Source organism: Balaenoptera physalus (assembly GCF_965194825.1).
Source record: "Balaenoptera physalus genome assembly, chromosome: 10".
NCBI lineage: Eukaryota > Metazoa > Chordata > Mammalia > Artiodactyla > Balaenopteridae > Balaenoptera > Balaenoptera physalus.
The window spans coordinates 13,376,620-13,394,062 of NC_138889.1; the positions used below are offsets into that span (position 1 = coordinate 13,376,620).

Consider the following 17,443-nt stretch of genomic DNA (forward strand, 5'->3'; position numbering starts at 1 on the left):
GTAACAGATAGAAACCTTAGGGAGGAGCTGAGCTACGTATCTATAGAGATGTAATTCTCCAGCATATTGGTGCTCCAGACTTACCTAGATCTACTGATATTTCATCAGGAACAGAAACTTTCAGGTGCTAAAACAAAAATGCAAACAAAAAGTGAAATAGTACTAAGAGTTTTTCAGGATGCATATAAGGACTTACACAAAATAAAGAGATACAACTTGAATATCTATTTTTACAAGAATATTCATGTATAAGCTCATTTTTTAGGTTCCAACCATCTAAATTTCATAGCTCTGGAATGTTCTATTGTTAAACTTGAAAATAAGCCTTTTTCCCAAGGATCATGTTATAATGGAAACATCTACAATCGTTTTACTAGATGACTAAATGCTTCTGTGCCTTACTTATTCCTGTTGGCTTTAGTTTTCTAGAATGAATCAATATTGGCTTGGGCTTTCTAGAATCATTGGTTAAGATAATCAGTTATACATCATTTGAATCAATATAGGTAAAACCTCAACTATGTGTATATCATATGAAAAATTTACTCATATATAATGATGATTTTTATTTGCTGTATTTGATATACTCACACTACAGACCATGATATTCCCAAGCATTTTGCTATGTAAAGCTAAAGAACCCTCACAGTAATAGTCACACTCCCAATGAGAAAGTGTTGGATATCAATGTTGAGACTTTGGAGTCTTAAATCTCTAGTTCTTTCATGTGTAGTTCTTACTCTTGAACTAAGACGACTGTGTCATAATTTACTTCTTCTTAGCTAGGATTTGTTCACACAATAACTGCAGTTTTTGGTCCCATTACCAGATAATTATCTCCTGTTAATTTGGGAAATATCTTGGAAAAAAATTGTTTTGCATTTGGAGAAAATATATTAACTTCTTCATATTTCTATTATACACCTACTTAAGTCATATCCTTCCAGAATTTAAACAATTAACATGAGACCTGAAGTTTTACATTTGAAAATAAGTCACTGCTAAAAACTATGAGATCTCTACTATTTATTTGAAGAACAGTGAAATGGATTTCAAAGCTTTCTCTTTAACTGAAGTTGCCATAAAGTAGCTCAAATCAACTTTCCTAAAAGTATTTCTAGCACAAATGCAAAAAAGTATATATATGTTCATTTCTGTATGTGGGTATTTATATGAAATAAATATGACCTGTGGCATAAAAGAATAATTAGCAAATTAATCTATCAGGGTTCTTATACTTTCATTTTGATAAACTTATATAGATCATGAGCAGCAAAATATAAAGTTTTGACTTAGCATGGAGCAAGCACACTTAAGAAATGTGAAATTCAAATATACTGTCATTTCTTCATGAAAGAAAGTTATCTTAATAAATACATTGTGTAATATTTTAAACAATGGCAGTATAATCAGAACCCTAACTAATCCATTCAGTAACTATCTGAGTGACCACTCTGCAAGGATCTATTCAGTGCTGGTGAAACAGCAGTGAACAAACAGAACAAAAATATCTGCCCTGATGGAGCTTACATTTGGGGTAGAAGAGTAGGAATATAGACAAAAAATAAATAAAAAAAGAAAATATAAATTCTATGGACAAAAATACGATGAGAAAGGTGACAGAAAGTGGGGGGAGATGAAATTTTAAGTAAATTGGTCAGGGAAGGCTTCATTGAGAAGGTAATTGTATTCAGCTATGTGTAGGTGTACAGGTAACGCTGCAAAAAATACAAAGAAAATGGGGCAAGTGCTGGAGGAAGAAGTGGAGCCAAAATGTTTCTATGTGAGTTTGTTTGTTTTAAGATAGGAGAACTAACCATGTCTGCATGCTAATATGAATGATTCAGTAGAAAACAAAAAAACTGATGATGCAGGAGAGAAGAACTGCTAGAATAACTAATCTTTAAGTAGGGAATAAGAAAATACACTCTGGATAAACAGGGGAAGAGGTGCCCTTAGATAAAAGCAGAACAATCCCTACATAGCATCAGGAGAGAGGGCAGAGCATATGGTATGAGAGAGGTAGGATGATATACCTGGTAGAAGTTATCTTCTGTATACTTTAAATTTCTCAAAGAAACAGCAAGGTCATCAGTTGAGAAAAGAACAGGAGAGGAAGTGATGGAGACTTTAAGAGAGAAAAGGTGTGAAACAGTCATCTAAGAGAAATGCAAATATGAAAGAACTAGGGACATGCAGCATGATTCTTCAAGAGGTATTAAGGGCTAACTGTTATTTACCCTATAGCAAGGCTAATAATAAAACATATTAGACCAGAAGCAAGAAGAACTACAATCCTGCAGCCTGTGGAATGAAAACCACATTCACAGAAAGATAGACAAAATGAAAAGGCAGAGGATTACGTACCAGATGAAGGAACAAGATAAAACCCCAGAAGAACAATTAAATTAAGTGGAGATAGGCAACCTTCCAGAAAAAGAATTCAGAATAATGATAGTGAAGATGATCCAGGACCTCGGAAAAAGAATGGAGGCGAAGATCGAGAAGATGCAAGAAATGTTTAACAAAGACCTAGAAGAATTAAATAACAAACACCTAGAAGAATTAAAGAACAAACAAACAGAGATGAACAACACAATAACTGAAATGAAAAATACACTAGAAGGAATCAATAGCCGAATAACTGAGGCAGAAGAATGGATAAGTGACCTGGAAGACAGAATGGTGGAATTCAATGCTGTGGAACAGAATAAAGAAAAAAGAATGAAAAGAAATGAAGACAGCCTAAGAGGCCTCTGGGACAACAATAAATGCACCAACATTCACATTATAGGGGTCCCAGAAGGAAAAGAGAGAGAGAAAGGACCCGAGAAAATATTAGAAGAGATTATAGTCGAAAACTTCCCTAACATGGGAAAGGAAATAGCCACCCAAGTCCAGGAAGCTCAGAGAGTCCCAGGCAGGATAAACACAAGGAGAAACACGCCGAGACACATAGTAATCAAACTGGCAAAAATTAAAGACAAGGAAAAATTATTAAAAGCAACAAAGGAAAAACAACAAATAAGATACAGGGGAACTCCCATAAGGTTAAGAGCTGATTTCTCAGCAGAAACTCTACAAGCCAGAAGGGAGTGGCACGATATATTTAAAGTGATGAAAGGGAAGAACCTACAACCAAGATTACTCTACCCTGCAAGGATCTCATTCAGATTTGACAGAGAAATCAAAAGCTTTACAGACAAGCAAAAGCTAAGAGAATTCAGCACCACCAAACCAGCTCTATGACAAATGCTAAAGGAACTTCTCTAAGTGGGAAACACAAGAGAAGAAAAGGACCTACAAAAACAAACCCAAAACAATTAAGAAAATGGTCATAGGAACATACATGTCGATAATTACCTTAAATGTGAATGGATTAAATGCTCCAACCAAAAAACACAGGCTCACTGAATGGATACAAAAACAAGACCCATATATATGCTGTCTACAAGAGACCCACTTCAGACCTAGGGACACATACAGACTGAAAGTGAGAGGATGGAAAAAGATTTTCCATGCAAATGGAAATCAAAAGAAAGCTGGAGTGGCAATACTCATATCAGATAAAATACACTTTACAATAAAGAATGTTATAAGAGACAAGGAAGGACACCACATAATGATCAAGGGATCAATCCAAGAAGAAGATATAACAATTATAAATATATATGCACATAGGAGCACCTCAATACTTAAGGCAAATGCTAGCAGCTATAAAAGAGGAAATCGACAGTAACACAATAATAGTGGGGGGCTTTTAACAGCTCACTTACACCAACGGACAGATCATCCAGACAGAAAATTAATAAGGAAACACAAGCTTTAAATGACACAATAGACCAGATAGATTTAATTGATATTTATAGAACATTCCAGCTGAAAAGAGCAGATTACACTTTCTTCTCAAGTGCACATGGAACATTCTCCAGGACAGATTACATCTTGGGTCACAAATCAAGCCTCAGTAAATTTAGGAAAATTGAAATCATATCTAGCATCTTTTCCAACCACAACGCTATGAGATTAGAAATAAATTACAGGGAAAAAAACGTAAAAGACACGAACACATGGAGGCTAAACAATACGTTACTAAATAACCAAGAGATCACCGAAGAAATCAAAGAGGAAATCAAAAAATACCTAGAGACAAATGACAACAAAAATACAACAATCCAAAACCTATGGGATACAGCAAAAGCAGTTCTAAGTGGGAAGTTTATAGCAATACCATCCTACCTCAAGAAAGAAGAAAATTCTTAAATACACAACCTAACCTTACACCTAAAGGAACTAGAGAAAGAAGAACAAACAAAACCCAAAGTTAGCAGAAGGAAAGAAATCATCAAGATCAGAGCAGAAATAAATGAAATAGGAACAAAGAAAACAATAGCAAAGATCAGTAAGACTAAAAGCTGGTTCTTTGAGAAGATAAACAAAATTGATAAACCTTTAGCCAGCCTCATCAAGAAAAAGAGGGAGAGGACTCAAATCAATAAAATTAGAAATGAAAAAGGAGAAGTTATAACAGACACGGCAGAAATACAAAGCATCATAGAGACTCCTACAGGCAACTCTATGCCAATAAAAGGGACAACCTGGAAGAAGTGGACAAATTCTTAGAAAGGTATAACCTTCCAAGACTGAACCAGAAAGAAACAGAAAATATGAATAGACCAATCACAAGTAATGAAATTAAAACTGTGATTAAATATCTCCCAACAAACAAAAGCCCAGGACCAGATGGCTTCACAGGCGAATTCTATCAAACATTTAGAGAAGAGCTAACACCCATCCTTCTCTAACTCTTCCAAATAATTGCAGAGGAAGGAACACTCCCAAACTCATTCTACGAGGCCACCATCACCCTGATACCAAAACCAGATACTACAAAAAAAGAAAATTACAGAAAAAACAAAAACAAAAACATATTAGTTTAAAAACCTTACTAAGATTTCTATTGGTAAAATTACTATTATCTATTATCATTTATACTAGTAAGATCTTTTCCACCATTTTTCAGTTAAACTTGTGCCTCCAAACTTCAAAGAGGCCAACCAGAGTTCAATTATACAAGTATTGCCCTTTTGATCCTAATATATATATATATATATATATATATATATATATGTGTGTATCATTTATGTTCTCTTTTTCACTCCCTCATCCTAAATATGCACATGTATAAACCCAAATATACATATATATCCCTTAAAACCTACTGTGAGAATTCATATGCCTACAACTAACTTAGAAATGATAAACAAAATTATAGTCAAGAATAATCAGTAATTGAGATATAATACAGATGTCAGAAAGCACAATGAAGTCCAAAAACATGGGAGGGAAGACTAGAAGTAGGAGGCCAATACTTCAATGTACTAAAGCAAAGATTATAATATTAACTTGGTAACTTACTGCAGATCGATCCAGGAAGAACTGATGAAACTCAAGGAAGACACGACGAGTCTCTTTGGAATTGGTCTGTTTATACAGGTCTGAATAGAGATAACAGAGCTGTAGTAGAGAAAGAAATGGGGGAGAAATCATGAAAAATGTAATCTGCTAGATCCTCATTGAGCAGGAATGCCTTCAACAAGTAGGTCACCATAAACAATGTAGTTATTACCATATAACCAAGTCTTATAAAAAATAAATTAGTAACATTTTAATCATCTTTCATATCTAATATGTTTAGAAAACTGAAAGAAGTCCATCCACTCATCTTGCTGAAGTGAAAAGTTTTATGGTGTATGAATCAATGTAAGAACTGTGAACTGGTGAAATCATAAAATATATTACCAATGTTGCGGGGTCAAACTGTGAAACTACATGGTGTAGGAAAACAGCCAAGTGAGCAGGGCGAGACTTTAGCAGTTCAATGCTCTGGAAACAGCTGCACTGCCCATTGATCTAGAAAAAGAAGTAATTATACATCAGTAATGACAATATATAACTGCAAAATGTAACGTCAGCTCAATTAAACGTAACTATCCAAATTTCACTTTAACCTACCCTAAAAAAATTCAAGAGTTAAAAAAATTTCACTAGAATTTATTAGCAACACAGGCTATGGAATCTCCTCCTCTGAAAGTAATCTCTTGGGAATAGGCTGGAGGGAAGACCATCCTGGGAGAATAAAAGTCCAGAAGGTGATTATCAAAGAGCTCACATGTCTACAAATCAGTATGCAAAAAATCAGGCTAATAACCCTTCTAAAAATGTAATGGAAGGCTTTTTGCCTAATAACAAAATAGCTGTCTTCCTTTCGAGCTAATCGTAGAAATGGTGGTAGGAAAGGGAGCTGTATGATTTTAAATAAGACAACTCCTAGGATACTTGTATATTCCCAAACTACACTGAACACAGAAAACAGCAGTAGTTAAACTTAAGGTAACCTAGAATCACATAAGTTAATCTAAACAAATAATACCAATTCTATACAATCTCTTTCAGAAAATACAAGAGGAGTAACACTTCTCAACTCATTCTAAGAGTTCAGCATTACCCAACTATCAAAACCGAAGACATTATAAAAAAAAAAAAAACTACAGACTAATATCCTCCATAAACCCAGATGCAAAAATCCTCAGCAAAATAATAGTTAATTGAATCCAACATTATTATGAAAAGGAAAATACATTATGACCAACTGCGGTTTATCCCAGGAATGCAAAGCTGCTTCAAAATGCTAATAATATCAATTAATGTAATTTACCATATTGAGACTAAATTTAAAAAAACAACATATGATCATCTCAGTCATTCAACAAAAGTCAACATCCATGCATGATAAAAACTCCTATCAAACTAGGAATAGAAGGAAACTTTCTCAGTTAAAAAAAAAAGTATCTACAAAAAAACCTATAGCTAACATCATATTTAATAATAAATGACTGAATGCTTTCTTCCTAAGATCAGGAATAAGACAAGGATGTCTTGTCTCACCACACCGATTCAACCTCATACTGGAAATCCTAACTAGTACAATAAAGGTAAGAGCAAGAAATAAAAGATAAACAGATTGGAAACAAGGAAATAAAAATTGTCTCTGTTCATGGTTGTCTATGTAGAAAATCCTAAAAAGTTACTTTAAAAAGCTCTTAGAAGTAGTGAGTTTAATAACAAGATCATGGGATACAAGGACAAGAATAAAGCCAATCATATTCCTATATACCATCAATAAACAACTGGAATTTGAAATTTTTAAAAAAATTTATAATAACATACCCCTCCCCCAAGATGAGATACTTAGGTATAAATCAATGACTTCTTATCAGCTTCAAAAGCAAAGCCATTTGTATTGGTCAAAGCTAAAATAAGCAATTAACCCGGGCAATTAGCCAATTAATTAATCTTAGTTCTAAGATTTTAGCTTCAAATCTTTATAAATATAATTTCAGTCTCCAGAAAGGGTTCATTTTTGCAAGAAATCAAACATCTCAGAAAATTAATAATTTGTTTTTTAGAAAAAAAGTCATCACCTGTTCATGTTCAGTACCAAAGTCATCATCCTCTGCTCCAATAATATGAGGTGCTATACGGGTAGAGGGACTCCCAATAAGTGATTGAGTGTCCTGGTAACATTCAGAGAAAAGGAACAGAAAAATTATCTGGTGGTCAATTTCAGAGACAGGATAAAGCCAAACCATCAAAAAGACATGGTTCACTAAACTGACTGGATTTCTTTTTATTTATTTTCTTTAGATACTTTATTTTCAAAGTGGTTCTCAAATTTTCCAGTGTTGATTGTTTCTTGGGGGCGGGGGGCAGGGGAGAACATTTCTTGGGGGCGGGGGGCGTTGAGAAATAATAAACACCCTTTGCTTACTACACCGTTGGTTATCTGATTCTAATCCCTCTCTGTATACTTCATTTATTACTTCATACATATCTAGACCTTGTTACAGAAAGAAATAAAGCTGGCTTACATAAATAGTTAACAATTTTAAAAAGTTAGATTAAAAGTGAATGAAGACAACAGGACAAAGGAAAAATAAGAATAGAAATAAGTTTAGCAGAGAGGTTAATACAAAAATTTGTATTAAGGTCATATAATTGAAAGCTGTCACTGAACCTTAATTTTTTCATTTAAAGTTCATTTTCATAAGTACATAATGCAGGGTTTTCAATCCCGGTACTGTTGACATATTGGGCCAGATAATTCTTTGTTGTGGAGGCTGTCATATGCATTGTAAAATGTGTAGCAGCATCCTTGGCTTCTCCCCACCCACTAGATGCCAGGAGTAGCCTCGAGTCATGACAATCAAAAATGTTTCCAGACATTGCCAAATGTCCCCCAAGGGACAAAATCACTCCTAGTTGAAAATCACTGCCATAATGCAATAAAATGTTCAAGTAATCACACAAACACTGCTATAGAAACAATGACAAGACTGTAAAAATAAATTGTAGGTCGGCAGATCTCACTCCCGTGCAATAGCTCATCTATGTGTCAATTCACTTACAAATTTGGATTTCACATGAAAAAGGCAGTGGTGGAACATTACTGTATAGTGCAAAAAATATGGGATATTTGAATACTACGAACACTGAAATCAGAGACCACACAGTATTAAGAGAAATAGAAAATTTGGAACAAATATGAAAAAAATGAGTTTGGCTTAAATATGACAGCAGTTGAATGCTGTATGATCTGGATTTGAGCAAAGAGAGTGAGGCTATAGTGATTTGGGAGTTATCTGCACAGTAGTTACAGTTGAAACTATATACATGGACCAACAAGTTATAAATTAAGTGAATAATACATAGCTGTAGTTTTTCTTCCTTAAGTGTGTTGCAACTCTATGTATTTGCATTTCCTGAACTTGATTCCGCCTTTTTTACTCTTGTTTTTTAAACCACAAGCCTTTAATAATTTTTTTAAAAAATCAGGTGAAACAACAGAAATTTGTGTATAGTGTCAGTGAGACAACTTTTTGTCTTTGTCAATTTTGATGTGATGCTTCTGATTTTTCAACAGTCCTTATGTTGCTAATAATAGATGAATCACAATATGCTATTACATCTTTTACTATAAAACTTTATACAAGTCCTAATTAAAAAATAAAATCAGAATGCTAAAAGTATTCAATTAAGAATATGCAAGATCTAGCAATTCCATTTCGGAGTATACACCCAAAAGAACTGAAAGGAAGAACTTGAACAGATTATTTATTTGTACATCCATGTTCAGAGTAACATTATTCACAACAGCCAAAAGGTGGAAACAACCCAAGTGTTCACTGATGAATGAATGGATAAACAAAATGTGGTATATACACAAAATGGATTATTATTCAGCCTTAAAAAGGAAGGAGATTCTGATACATGCTAAATCACTGATGAACACTGAAGACATTATGCTTAGTGAAATAAGCTGGTCACAAAAGGACACATATTGTATGATTCTACTTTTATGTGGTTCCTAGTCAAATTCAAAGAGACAGAAAGTAGAATGATGGTTGCCAGGAGCTGAACGGAGAGGATAATGGGGAGTTAGTGTTTAGTGGACACCAAGTTTCAGTTGGGAAAGATGAAAAAGTTCTAGAGATAGATGTGGTGATGGCTGCACAATGATGTGAATGTAACAATGCCAATGAACTTAAAAAAGGTTAAAATAGTATATTTTATGATATGTGCACTTTACTGTAAAAAAAAATTTAACCACCTAATATTACTATGGAGTCGCTCTCCATTTATCAAATCTTTATTAAGTTCCTTTAATAAGTTTAAGTTTTTGCTCCAAAATATATATATATATATATATATACACACACACACACACACACACACACAAATATCAGATATGTCTGTCACTTAAGTATAAGGAAAGCTAAAGAAAACACTACCATTTCATGGAGTTCATACTCACAGTGTCCTGAATTACTTCACTTTTCTCTGGGTTTTCCTCTAGATAAATCCTCTCTTTCAGGCCACTCTTGGGACTCTAATGAGAAAAAAAAAAAGACATTAATTTCATTTCGATAGGCTCACCAAAGGAGATAAAGAAAAACTGTGTGAAAGAATAATGTTCTGAATTTCATATTTGTGTTTGAAACTACTGAATATCTTTCATATAATACTTGGCTCTGCTACTTTTTACCTGACTTCGGCAAGTCACTTATTCTCTTAGCTTTTTAGTTTTATGTTGAAAAAACAATACAGAATAGTTTTATTTCATCTTTAGGCCTGATGGCTAATTTCTATCAAATAACTCTAACCAGATGTATTATATACCACAAATTCATTTTGTCAGGGCTTCCCTGGTGGCGCAGTGGTTAAGAATCCACCTGCCAACGCAGGGGACACAGGTTCGAGCCCTGGTCTGGGAAGATCCCACATGCCGCGGAGCAACTAAGCCCGTGTGCCACAACTACTGAGCCCGCGAGCCACAACTACTGAAGACCGCGTGCCTAGAGCCCGTGCTCCACAACAAGAGAAGCCACTGCAATGAGAAGCCCACACACCGCAACGAAGAGGAGCCCCCACTTGCCACAACTAGAGAAAACCCGTGTGCAGCAACGAAGACCCAACGCAGCCAAAAAAAATTACTTATGTCAAAATCAAACTCTATCTTTATCCATTTCCTCTAAACCTCTTTGCCCCAAACTGTTCTTTCTAACCAAGTTAAAAGCATTTTGGTCTATTTATATGAATGAAAATAAGCTTCTATTTTTCCGTTACTACCTCATGTAAACTGATTTACGGATTTTTATAAACTTTACATGGTATGTTTGGGATGACCTAATGTAAAATACAAACTATATGATACACAGAACTTCAATTTTGTGGGGATGAAGAACACCCGAAGCAATGGGAGCCATTCTTCAGAGCAGCTGAAAATGAGATACAAGAGATTTTTGTGTGAATGCCTATACGGAAGATACATGCTACCTATACCTATGCCTAGATACCACAAGATAGAGAAAACAGTAGTTTCAAATATAAGCCCCACCTGGGGGAAATGGATGACTCTGGGTCAAGAGATATAAAAGATAAAGCGAGAATAATTTTGTCACACCAAAATGAAAGAAAGCTATGTTACTGGGGAGTCATGTCAAAAGAACACAGAAGACAAATTGAGGGGACTACCACCGGCCCAAAAAAAGGGACAATTTAATAAGTATCAAAAAGAATAATGACTGCAATGGACTGAAATGCAATAAGCAAATATCTTAAAAATCTATAAATTCAAAATATTACACAGGTACACACATGTGCACACATGTGGGCACACATCCCACATTAGTGACCTTTGGAGTATGTTAGGGCACCAACTCTTCTGAAAACACATACATAAAGGAAAAATCAAATGTTTATATATAAGATATTTTAGGGCAACTTAAAACTAGTAAGGGAAAATTCTTCTTTATAAAATAATTCCATCTAATAAATACAGAATGAATGACAATATTATATTATCATTTTCAAACCTCTAATTAAATAATGGATGCAGGCATTTTGCTATCAATGGCAGGTAAAAACATTAGATAAAAGCTTAATGGAGAAATTTATAATGAAGGAATCATGCTGACATCATCTGAACACCTTATACAAACTTAACAATCACAACCAGACATTCTCCTCCTGATGTAATATAATAGGATATACACAGTACCACCCATGAATTGTTCTTGCCAAACAACAACTCTCAAACGTTAATCTGTTCAAGACTCTAGATCTTACTACCAATTTTCAGCAAATATATACTCAAGGAACATGCTGAACAACACCATGAAAATACAATTAGAATGTGGGTCGTTTTACTGGACATGTGACCCAGTTTAACAACAACAACAAAATAGCAAAAAAAAATAAGAGGAGGGAACTATTATAACTTAAGAGACTTATCAACCAAAGGCTGAAGATGTTGACTGGATCCTGATTCAAATAAACCCACTGAAAAAAGATCATTATAAGACTACTGGGGTAATCAAATTGCATATTAAGAAAATATTAAGATTTGATAATGGTATTATGGCTATCACTTCTTTGTCTTCTTTTCTCTTAAAGATGCATATTAATGAAATAATGTCTTAGATTTACTTTAAAATAATCCAGCATTTGGAGGGTATGAGGAATGAAGGAATAGAGACAAAAACAAGTTTGAGCACTTGTTGATGACTGCTGAGCTGGATGATTTAAGGACATGAAGGGGATCATTATCTTAGTCTATTTTTGAATAGGTTTGAAATTTTTGAAAATAATTTTAAAAAAGTCAGGCGCAAAATGAAAATCAGAGAGGCAGATGTTCTAAGTTTTAGATGATGATTTGGGATCAAGTTGCTTCTCTTGTGAGAACCAGAAATGTGGGTATTCTTTAAAGCCTTCTCTGAGGTGATCAAAAGCAGGGAATTTTACAATGATAATGATATCACAAACACCATAAAGAGATGATTTTATAAAAAAGGAGCAGAAAATTGAAAAAAAAATTAGAAGCATTGATCGCTTCCTACAATCTTAATACAGTACAACTGAAACAAACATGGAAATCCATAAGCTAAAAGCAGCACATCTCTAGCTTCAAAAAGACACCTGTAGGAATTACACGAGTTTGTTAGGTGTTCAGCGAATATCCTAGTCTGCACCATATCATCTCTCACCTGGATTTCCACAACATCCACTTATTTGGCCTCAATTTCCGCATCTATAAAATGGTGATATTGCTTCTTTAAGATTACAATGAGAGTTAAAAAGAATATCTGTAAAGCATTAGGTACAACCACTGTCACAAAGTAGGTATTCAAAAAATGGTGACAATTTATCAGCCATTTAACACACATTTGTTAAATTCCTCTTAAGCCAAGCAGTCTTCTTTTCTCGCTGATCTCCCTGTCTCTTTACTCCAATTCATTTTCCACACTGACATGTTTCTGACTGTGCCTCTCTTCTGCATGCATGATAAAGCCCAAACTCTTTACTCATTCACTCTGTTGTTCAAATACCGATTAAACACCAATCATGTGCCAAACAGTCTTAATTCACTGGAATGCCTGTTTCTACACTTGCCAATTCACTCTGTATTCCATAAAGTTATATTTCTAAGCCACGGATTTTATTGTTAACATTTTCTCTAAATACAAGATAAAATGCAAAATTTTCATTTGTATCACTTGTTCTGAATTCCTACAATCTGCCAGTCTTTGTAGACATAAAGTCAAATATGATGGGTGCTTGGCTCTCAAGAAACTTTCCATCTAACGGTAGAGACAAGCCATGAAAACAGAGAGGAGAACCAGCACTAAATCAAAAAGGAAAAATGTGAGGATTCCCAAAAGCAGTACTGCTAGAACAAGTTACAACTTGGACTCAAGGCTCTGTTTCTAAGATCAATTCCAGCCATTTCATCTATAATCCTAGTATACCTGTAAAATTTTCACTGCTCTCCCCAAATGTTATGCGTTTGCATACCTTGGAGCCTCTGAGTACTGGTATTTTTAAACTAGATAGAGGCAGATCACTTATTAGCTGGGAAAGTTTGGCAAGTTAGTTAACTCACTTTGGCCTCAGTTATTTCTTTTGTTAAGCTGTGATAACAATACTACTACTTCATAAGGCTGTTCTGAGAATTAACTAAGATAAAAAATGTATAACACATATTATAGCTTATGGTATATATGCCCAATAAATGTAAGCTACTATAATTTTTTTCTTGAGTCAAAATTGAAATCTTTCATTAAGACAGCCTATCCAATCATAAGATTCCTATCAACATCTTTCAAAAAATAAAAAAAATCCTCAAATTTTCCTCGCATGAGGAACTGAGTCACTGAGCGTTAAGCCTCAAAAGATACCCTAAATGATGGCTTAGATCAGTGGCTTTCATTTTTTTTTTTTTTACAACCTCCAATAAGAGAAATTTCACACTGCTAACCAGCATGCACACACATGCATACACACACACACTGATACATGTGTACATATACACACGTGTGTGTATATATGTGTGTGGACAACAAAAGTCAAAAAAAGTAACACTTAGCTCTTCTACATGAAAAGTACTCTTACTTCCTATCCTATTATTTTTTTAAAATGCTGGCCCCAGCCCACTAAATTGATTTTATGACCCACATTGGGAAAAAAAAAAACTGATTTAGATTACTTTCCTCATCACTTTTAAAGAGGGTGATCTATTTTTAATTCGTTATTCCTATTATTGCACACTACTTACAAAGTATTGCTGAGTAAGTAACACTGAACTTAGCTTTTAAGTATTCATATAACTATGGTGCTACATCATATTCAGCTTAAAATACTTTCTGATCATCTTCTTAACAAAAATCCATGTACATCTGGTAATTTCTGGGTTAATCAAGAAAGCATTACTAAACATGGGCTATTAACTAAAGTCTATCTAAGAGGACTAAGGCTTTTCCTCTTTGTAATGGCAAAGTGCCCCATGATTCAAGACTGAGTCACTCTGACCACAAATGGAATATTAACATGCTCTTAAAGATATCAACAGTTGGCCTCTCGGTTCAGTAAGAAAGCACTGGCATTATTAACTTCTCTACCCACAAACAAGACGCCTGCTGGGAAATTCCATCTCCTCAAAAGAAACATTTGGCAATGGTGTCCAAGGGAAAAAGTGAAGTCTGGAATTAAAAGCTCATACACAACAGTATCCAGAATTTCTGTTCATCAAATTGCTATATTAAAGATGGTGGCAATAAAAAGTAAGTAATAAGAAAACACCTGTAGCTCACAAAACTTACAATCAAATCGAGAAAGAGGCTGTAGAGAAAAATACAAGAAGATAAAGGTGTAGAACACTTACATCTGCACTGTCGCTACTGAGCCGAGAAGCATCTCCACTGCCATAGTCCGTTCTGCCTAGTCCATCACCAGGATCTGCTTCTATTTCACTGACTGCTAGCCCATCGCCTAATGGCTTGGAGGATGTAACTGCAGCTCCATCCTAAAACAGATCAAGCACACACACACACACATTAAAAACAAACAAACAACAAAAAATCCTTTCATTATGGACTGCATAAAGAAACAGAGTTGCACTGCAACCTCAGTGGAGACTGTTTAAAGTCACCCAGTTTGATGTAATCAAGAATGCTTAAAGCTCTAAAAGTCAAAAGCGTAAATGACTACTAATTCTGGGGTTCTCAGATGGCATGACCTTAAAGACAGGGAAAGTGGTATTTCAGTAAAGAGAATAAAATCTCAAACTTCAAATAAAGCAAAAAGATAAAACAGTTTAACTTATATAATTTATATTCCCTGCCCTTTAGTAAAGATTATGATACTATAACTTGTGGTTAACTACCTTCCAACACTTTAGAATTTCAATAAATTGCCAATTCTGGGACACAATGCTATACTGTAAATTATTATAAGCTTTTAAATCAGGAACAACAGTTTTACCATTCAAACAGAGTAAGATTGTTGTCTTTGCTCAGTAATAACCACAATATAAACTGTCGATATTACTGAGGCAGAATACTCAAAACTTCATATAGCTAATGGGACTAAAAGTAACAACAACAACAAAAATGTGTAATGAAAAGTACACTGAACCAGGAAGTCGGGAGGCCTTACAAATGTGTGACCTTGTTTGAGTCATTTAACCAATTTAGGCCCTAGTTTTCTCAACCACTGCATGATTTCTCTTTAACTTTAAAATGAGCAGATTAGGATAGATGATTTCAAAGAATCCTTTTAGTTCTGTGAACCTACAGACCTAACTCATGAAGAATAACAAATAAGCAGCTTTTACTCATTTCTCCATATCCCCAATCTAAATATTATAGAACATAAATCTGGTTGACATATAAATGCCAAGCTATTTTTCTAGTGAGACTACTATCTTCAAAACATATCTATATAGCAAATCTATTGAAATCTATTTTTAAATTAGAATAAAAATAGTTATTAAGAATATGAATGTGCTTTGAATTCATCAGACTGGGTTTAAATACCAGTTCCATCACGTTTGAGCTACATGACCTCAGACAAGTTATTTAATTTCTCTGAGTTTCTCTAAGTGTTTATGTAAAATGGGGGGAAACAACAGTAACATCTAATCTCAAAGGGTGTTGTGCAGATTAAATAAGAAAAATCGTACGTCCCTACTTAAAAACATAACTGCCGTTCTGTTTTACAATGGCAGAATACATCTCAAAAATGTAAATATATGTATCTAAATATATTTTTGTAATTTGTGATATCAAAGCAAAAACACTCAATTCTTTCTAAAATTACTGTGGAACAAAGAAGCATGATATCATGAGCAAGCAAACAATCAGAAGCCCACATTTCTTTTAGTTAATCATTATTTCTGTAACATCCAACACAGGACATCCTGTTGGCCTATGCTAGAAAAAATAACTTTTAAAAAAGGCAACTGCAACATTCTCTGACACATTCCCAGAAGAAAATTCTCCTGCAAAAGGTTGGGTAGCACTTTTAATAGTGATGCTACCTGAGCAGAGCCTGTGGCTTTGGATAACTGCTCTTGCAGTTGAGGAATGTGTTTCTTGGCCTCTTGGATCTCTTTTAGCAATCTTTGGGCAGGTGTTCGGCTGTAATCTTCCTGCAATAACTGAAAAGTTATAAAAATATTTCAAGAATTAATTACTTATGTCAAGAAAATCTTTTAAAAGTCTATTCTTAATCAATAAAATAGCTGATGGCATTGATTACAATAGTGCTTAATTATGATTATAATAAATACCAACTCAACTATGCCCACTCACGTTTTTACTGGCCTACAAACAGCCCCATTTCTAACTTAGTACCTGTAGCCGTTCCTGTTCTTTCTGTAACATTTTTCTCAGAATTTCTACTTTCTGGTTATGAACCACATTGTTTTCCTCCTAGAAAAAGATAAAAAAACAAACAAAAAAACAAGAACCAATACAAGGAAAGTGAAGCTAAGTATCGAAAATGAGTCATACAATGTTACGTCTCAGCTCCAATTTTCAATCCCTATCAGGATTTTCTTTATTTCTGGTGGTTATGAAGACAAACTTTTAGACATGACACTTAAAGATAAAAGGTTACAGGGAAATGTCAACTCTTCTATTTCACTTTTGCTAAACTAGGTTCAAAAACCATTAAATATTGATATTTGTTGAAGAAATGAAGTTGCCTTAAGTATAAGACTAATATCTTGGGCTTCCCTGGTGGCGCAGTGGTTAAGAATCCGCCTGCCAATGCAGGGGACACGGGATCGAGCCCTGGTCCACAAAGATCCCATATGCCACGGAGCAACTAAGCCCGTGTGCCACAACTGCTGAGCCTGCGCTCTACAGGCCGCAAGCCACAACTACTGAGCCCGCGTGCCTAGAGCCCGTGCTCTGCAACAACAGAAGCCACCACAATGAGAAGCCTGCGCACCGCAACGAAGAGTAGTCCCCACTCGCCGCAACTAGAGAAAGCCCAAGCGCAGCAACAAAGACCCAATGCAGCCAAAAATTAATTAATTAAT

General features: G+C 34.7%; 1 protein-coding gene across 2 annotated transcripts in view; it reads right to left on the reverse strand.

Moving 5' to 3' along the window:
- ARHGEF12 (Rho guanine nucleotide exchange factor 12) overlaps positions 1-17,443 on the reverse strand; it is a 144,990-nt gene that overhangs the window by 35,413 nt on the left and 92,134 nt on the right. For both annotated transcript variants that reach the window (XM_082410855.1, XM_082410854.1), the window contains 8 exons: positions 16,752-16,829; positions 16,436-16,555; positions 14,780-14,920; positions 9,875-9,949; positions 7,485-7,577; positions 5,803-5,913; positions 5,419-5,517; positions 85-127 (listed from right to left, as the gene is read on the reverse strand). In XM_082410855.1, the coding sequence (XP_082266981.1) occupies positions 85-127; positions 5,419-5,517; positions 5,803-5,913; positions 7,485-7,577; positions 9,875-9,949; positions 14,780-14,920; positions 16,436-16,555; positions 16,752-16,829 (760 nt within the window). The remainder of the gene's footprint in view (positions 1-84; positions 128-5,418; positions 5,518-5,802; positions 5,914-7,484; positions 7,578-9,874; positions 9,950-14,779; positions 14,921-16,435; positions 16,556-16,751; positions 16,830-17,443) is intronic.